The following is a 6,176-nucleotide window of genomic DNA, read 5'->3' as shown; positions in this document are numbered from 1 at the left end:
AGATTACCACACCTCTTTTTTTCCAGGTAAAACTAAAAGACACAGGATTACTGAGAAATGATTAGTTTTTTAATCAGATGGCAGATAAAATAAATTGATTATGAAATGCACCGCTTGGGCTCTAATGCAGCACGCAATCAGCAAATTAACTAGTAACTAGAGTTATTAAATACGCGTAGTGGAGAAAGAAAGTACAGTATTGTCCAAGATGTAGTGAAGTGTGAGTGTAAAGTAGCAGAACATTTAAATACTCAAGTAAAGGAGCTTGAAATTGTCCTTAAAGGTGACGTTAACTTATATAAATTATACAAACAGAAATGTGCACACTCCATAAAACATTAACTCGGAGACAGTAAAATCTGATATATAAAAGGGAAAAAAACATTAAGATGGATGAAGAAGAACATTTAAATTTTAATAATAACCTCATGTAAACAAGACATTATCATTACAAAATAAAATAATTTAAGAAAAATCATTTTATTGTGAAAGTTTACGCTGGCCGGAAGTCGTTTCCTCACCGTGACTGGCGGTTTTCTCCAACAAACTCCGTAATGGCGGCCGGACGAGGGGAGTTTTATCGGAGTTTGCTGGAGGGCCTGGAGAGGAAACCCGCCCAGCCGGGTCGCGGGAGAGGAACACCCGGTCCGGGCCGAGGACAGACGGGTCCGGGTCAACGACCCGACTGCAGGGTGAAGAAGAACCAGCCACAGGCCTCACCGAGCCCGGTTAGCGGGAAAGATGACAGGTGACGGGGCGGACAGCACCGCGTGAAGCCGCTAACGTTAGCTAGGCTACATGCTAACGCTAGCTACGCTTCTGCCGCGCCAAAGCATCAGCTACTTTTATTTTAGGGATTTAATGTTACTGACTAGCATGTGTTTTGTTTTATTTCTATCCAGAACAGAGAGAGAGAAAGATTTTCCCCAAATAAAAACTTTTCCATCCAAAGAAAACTTAATGGAGAGGTAAGTCCAGGTCATGTCACCCATTGACCAAAGCCAATTTTTATTATTAGACCTGACAATGAGGACAAACCTCTTTTATTTAAGTGTTTTATCTATTTTTTTAATGATTTTTTTAAAATGAAAATCAGCATTTTATTGTCAATAGCTTCCAGGTCATGTGACCCATTGACTCAATGCCAAATTGCTTCCTGTACTGGTCAGATGACATGCATACAAGAAATGATTAAGGAAATAACAAAAGCAATGAACAGACGGGACACAGTTACTTAATTTTAAGGAACTTATTTTTCTTCAGGCTGCCGTGTGAGATCCTGATTAAGATCCTGTCGTACCTGGACGCGTCCTCGCTGTTCTGCATCAGCCACGTCAGCAAGCTCTTCCACTGGCTCGCCAACGACGAGTGAGTATTTAAACCAGAAGGAAGTTTACAGGACAGCTCAACTACTGCTGTGTATCTTTCTGTACTTTTTTAATCAGCAGATCAGAACAGGATTACGTACAGAATATTATTGTAATCTTGCGTTAAAGTGTAAGAAATTGACAATGTGACTCGATCCCACGGTCAGTCTGCACCTTCTCTCACTGTAGTGCCATGTGGCAGAAGATTTACATGTCAGAGTTTGGGACTCGAACGTGGAGGCCGAAGTCGGTGGATAGTGCAGCCCTGAAGGACGACCCGGTGGAGGTGGAGGTGGAGGATCGGTCTGCGGGCCACTGGAAGAAGCTGTACTTTAGGACTGCAGCTGGACATGAAATGAACAAGTGGAGGAGAGAGCTGAGAGAAAACAGCCTCTACACCGGGCTACCCAGACAGACAGAGTGGGTCCTCAGGTACGAGAGGCAGTCCAGTGCTCTCTGCTGTATGACACACAACAATGACTTTGTAGTATGAAATTCACTGAAGGTTTATGGTAACTAGTTATCACCTGCCTGATTTATCAGATTCTCACTCCTCTTCTCTCACTAAAGCCCCTTTTCACTTACTCATAGTAGTTACCATGGTCATGAAGTGTCAGGTTAACATATCTGTTTTAAAAAGCTGAAACCACTGACAAACCTAAATATCAGTCCCATCCAGTTATTTTAGCACTGTGTTGTTTTTTTAAAAATGTTTTCCAGGAACCTGAACGTGAGCTGGGAGCTGACGGTGACTGATTGTCTGGGACGGGAGAACACACTGGAGCAGAGCCGAGCGTACTTCTTCGAGTCGTCTGTGATCATCCGCTGGAGTGAAGGCAGATTCCCCAGATATTGTCACATCCAAAACATCCAGCTGCACGGAGTCCGGAAGGAGAGGCTGAAGAGCCCCGAAGTCCGGAAGTAAGACACTTCTCCTCTACAGCGCCTCGTCCCTTCCACCAGCACACCTTCACCACTCCTTCCTCTTCCTCTCCATCAGGCCTGGCTGGCGCTCTCTGATTTTAAAGCTGGAGGTGAAGTCTCAGTGTGCCCGGCACCTCGGCAGAGACAAGCTGGTCAAACTGCTGCATCTGGCGCCTGGCTTCATCATCGGCATCTGGAGGGTAAATGTTGAACAGAAAAAACAAACTATTCTAGATTTCTTTTAGACACACTTTGTATAAACTCAGCCTGACGTATGTGGTATCTCTGGAGCGTCCTGAATCCTTTCCAGAATTTGAAGTACTCGATTTTTAAATGTTTGTAGGGTCAGAAGAGTGTTGCTTTCATCATGGCCAGCCTGCACTTCCACAAGTTGGTGGAGAAGAGTCTGCTGGGATCTCCAGCCTGGTAAGTTCACCTCTCATAACCATCAGACTGACAAACAAACATCCAGTTTTCTTGGTAAATTGAGAGCTCCCTCTGCTGGTATCAACACGTCACTGCAGCTTCATTAACCCAGCTGAGAACATGTATGAGGGTGCAAAATATTTACAAGGATTTATTTTTCAAATGTTAAATTGTTTATTTTATTAAAATACAATAATAGAAACAACCAGTGTGTCCAGTAAGGGGTTACATTTAGGAGTGGATCATGAAATAATGAAACTGAAAATATAAAATTATTGATGGGGACAGAAGTTTTTGTCACATTAAAATGCTTTGTTTCAAAAAGAGGCGACAACTAATGGTGATTTTTATTGTCGTTTAATCTGTTGATTATTTTCTTGATTAATCGATAAAAAAAATGTTGATGAGTGTTTCTCAAAGTCCAAGATGACGTCCTCAAATGTCTTGTTTTGTCCACAACCCAAAGATATTCAGTTTACTGTCACAGAGGAGGAAAGAAACCAGGAAATATTCAGAATTAATAAACTGGAATCAGAGAATTTAGATTTTCACTCAAAACGAAAATAAATTGTCGAAATAGTGGATTAATTTAATATTTGGCAAGTGATTGATTAATCGTTGCGGCTCTAATTTATGTAATGTAACAACACATTTAATCATTTAAGTAATAAACATTTGCACCTTTTTTAAATTTCAAAACAAATGTATCATTTCAGTCTTTAAGTCAGTGTTTGATTTGATCAGTGATTCCCGTATTAGGGGACACACTAGTACTGTTACTACAGTACTGTTGTTGAATTTAAATGACATTTAATCCATTAAATTACACTTGCAGAAGCTTTGATGCAGTCAAAAACGTTATGTTCAGTCTCTCTACAATTTTCTCTGCAGTATTAATCTTCAGTCTGTTCAGGTTTTCCTCTGGTCTTCATCCTGTTTGTCCCTTCCTGCAGCCCGTACTATGAGCCCGAGGACCTCCCACATGTGGATAACTCAGACCCTGAGTTTGGTCTGCACGGCTACAGTCTGCACTTAGTCCTGCACAACACCGGCACTCAGATCATGTCGGGAAACTTCCGCCAGCTCTCCTGTTGCACAGGTAATCTGATTACAGAATGCAATCTGGTCAACAGATTTACATTTTTATTGAAGTTAAACTTGTTCTGACCCAGACTCTATATTTGATAAATAACATCCAGATTTAAAAGTAACTGGAACTGTCCTGACAGAGTCAACTGCTGGCTTTGGTGTAAATACCTAAAGATTGTTGTGTCGCTCTGATCAGATCAGATCGACCGTGGACTGTTGGAGCTGAGGGTCATCAACAGGAACAACTTGTCTCAGCACAGGTCGCTGTCTGGAAACATCAAGCTGCCCTGGAAGAGCGAGTTTCTGGAGGGCTCAGTGGAGGTACATCCATCCAAAACCATAAAGACATTTCAGACACCAAAAACACACATGTAACCAGTTGCGTCAGTATGTTGAAGTGTGTTTTTTGAAATTTTTAAAATCACTGCCCTTCACCTAAAGCTGGCAAATACGGTAAGTGGCATGTTTAGCTGTTTTTTTCTACTGCTCTCAGATATAGACATAAATTATGTAATATTTTAAAAAAACAAAAGGGTAGCACATCTCACATTTCCAAGTCAAAGGGGACAAAATGGTACAGAAATGTCACTGAACACACAACTCATTTGTAATCACCTTAACATCTAACATCTAAAATCTGTTTTCTTTATAGCTTACAAACTATCCAATGTTTTAAACACATGGTCTCAAAGTATCAATATATCTGACAACTTTATATCAATCATAGACAGAATAATTGCATGTAGTGTTAGGTTATATATTTATACAATATTGTGATAGTAGCCTGTAACACATAAATCTACTAACTCTCTTTAATTAAGCTTGTTCCCTTATAATACTTTAATATACATATCTGCACTAAAACGTTATAATGAAGCTAATAACAAAACTAGTTTACTCCATGTAAGTCAAAAAATATGACCGCTTCAACCTGTTGGGTTTAAAATACACACAAAGTAACAGTACATGAATAACACTTTTAAATACACACTCTTAAATATCTACTATGTCTTTGCAAAGAATAAGCTTTTAAACACTGAATTAAACATACAGTTCACTTTACTGTACAAACAAAATAAGCATCCTGTCTAATGCAGTAACAAACTAATGGTATCACACATTAGCTACAAACAGGACAGAAGCATAATATGGATGGGCACAATATGACATTAGTAAGCTAGCCAAGTACTGTGTAACCAGCAGTTTTCATCGTAGCCAAAATAACCGCAGGTAAGTTCAATTAACATCCATTACTTTTCATTATAAACTGAAAACAACTCAGGAGAGCTCAGCCTACACTAAGGTCCACACAGTTAAATGCAGCGGTATACTGATGCACAAATCTGCACACACTGTGGCCGAAGACATCTGTTATGATTGACAACATTGCAAAATATGTTGCGTTTTGGTTCGGCCGTGTGGGGAAGAAAGGGGTCACATCCCCTTTTTTTGTCCAGCTCTGATGGTTCTTTTTGCGCTGCGTAGAACTGCTGCATCGTAACGCTGACTCTGCTGGACGAGTTCCAGAAACCCTTCTGGTGCATCAGCTCGCCCATTTACACCACGATGGCGAAGAATTCGCTGTCCTTTGACTACAGTGGCGAGCAATTTGTGATGGAGTACCAGGACTCAGAGGGTAAGGTGAAGATGAAGCTGGTGTGGTTGAAGGAGCAGAAGCAGTTCTTCCTCGTCAGCCTCACCGTCTGCATTTCGGTTTTCAAAGTCAACAAACGCTTCAGCCGACGGTACTGAAGCTTGTGTTTACAATTTTCTCAGTTCTGATACAGTGACTTTGAGTGATTCCAGTGTTTAATCAGTTGTTTACAAAATGTCCTACTTTGTAGTTTTTGCATTCATTTGTTATACAAAAACTAATCTTATTCTGTAAGAATAAAAAACAATGTATTAAAGCTTATGCTGTTAAAGCATCATGTGTTAGTTTCAGGAGTTTGGACAGTTTTCAGTAGAAAAATTCAAACATCACTTTAGGAGAAAAGCTTCTAAAATTCTTTATTTGTATTTTGTATTTTATAAAACAGGCTGTTGTTGTTTTGTTTCTATTACACTTGTAGAATAAAAGTAAAAATTGTACAAAGGGCAGTATGGAAATGGCAGTGACGAGACTAGATCCTGATAAAAAGAGTAAAGCCCTAAATATTAAGTTCATTTTGAATTTCAGTACTTATTGAGTGTATATTAATTTCTGGAAGTCATTTTAGTCTCAATCACAACCACATGGCTGAATTTCATGTCACAAATAAACAGCTCTTTAAAAATTCTGTCAAAGTTGAAGATTGATTTTTATTAACAATCGTTAAAAAATGCACTTTTTTCCCACAATCAACGATTTTGCTGTTATCTTTTTGTTTT

At 39.6% G+C, this 6,176-nt stretch overlaps 1 protein-coding gene across 2 annotated transcripts in view; it reads left to right on the top strand.

The window, feature by feature from the left end:
* Window positions 1-538: 538 nt before the first annotated feature.
* The window catches only part of LOC141008110 (F-box only protein 15-like), a 39,298-nt gene continuing 33,660 nt past the window's right edge, over window positions 539-6,176 (top strand). Inside the window, exons 1-10 of one of the 2 annotated variants that reach the window (XM_073480332.1) lie at window positions 539-748; window positions 903-968; window positions 1,264-1,368; window positions 1,557-1,799; window positions 2,088-2,288; window positions 2,368-2,491; window positions 2,635-2,717; window positions 3,671-3,816; window positions 4,003-4,127; window positions 5,292-6,050. In XM_073480332.1, the coding sequence (XP_073336433.1) occupies window positions 555-748; window positions 903-968; window positions 1,264-1,368; window positions 1,557-1,799; window positions 2,088-2,288; window positions 2,368-2,491; window positions 2,635-2,717; window positions 3,671-3,816; window positions 4,003-4,127; window positions 5,292-5,558 (1,554 nt within the window). In that variant the 5' untranslated portion in view covers window positions 539-554 and the 3' untranslated portion in view covers window positions 5,559-6,050. Of the gene's footprint in view, window positions 749-902; window positions 969-1,263; window positions 1,369-1,556; window positions 1,800-2,087; window positions 2,289-2,367; window positions 2,492-2,634; window positions 2,718-3,670; window positions 3,817-4,002; window positions 4,128-5,291; window positions 6,051-6,176 lie in introns of those variants that run through there. The other variant, XM_073480331.1, reaches the window with a different exon arrangement.

Source organism: Pagrus major, chromosome 14, assembly GCF_040436345.1.
Source record: "Pagrus major chromosome 14, Pma_NU_1.0".
NCBI classification, from domain to species: domain Eukaryota; kingdom Metazoa; phylum Chordata; class Actinopteri; order Spariformes; family Sparidae; genus Pagrus; species Pagrus major.
The sequence above is the reverse complement of the archived record's forward strand: the minus strand, read 5'-3'. Positions and strand labels throughout refer to the sequence as shown.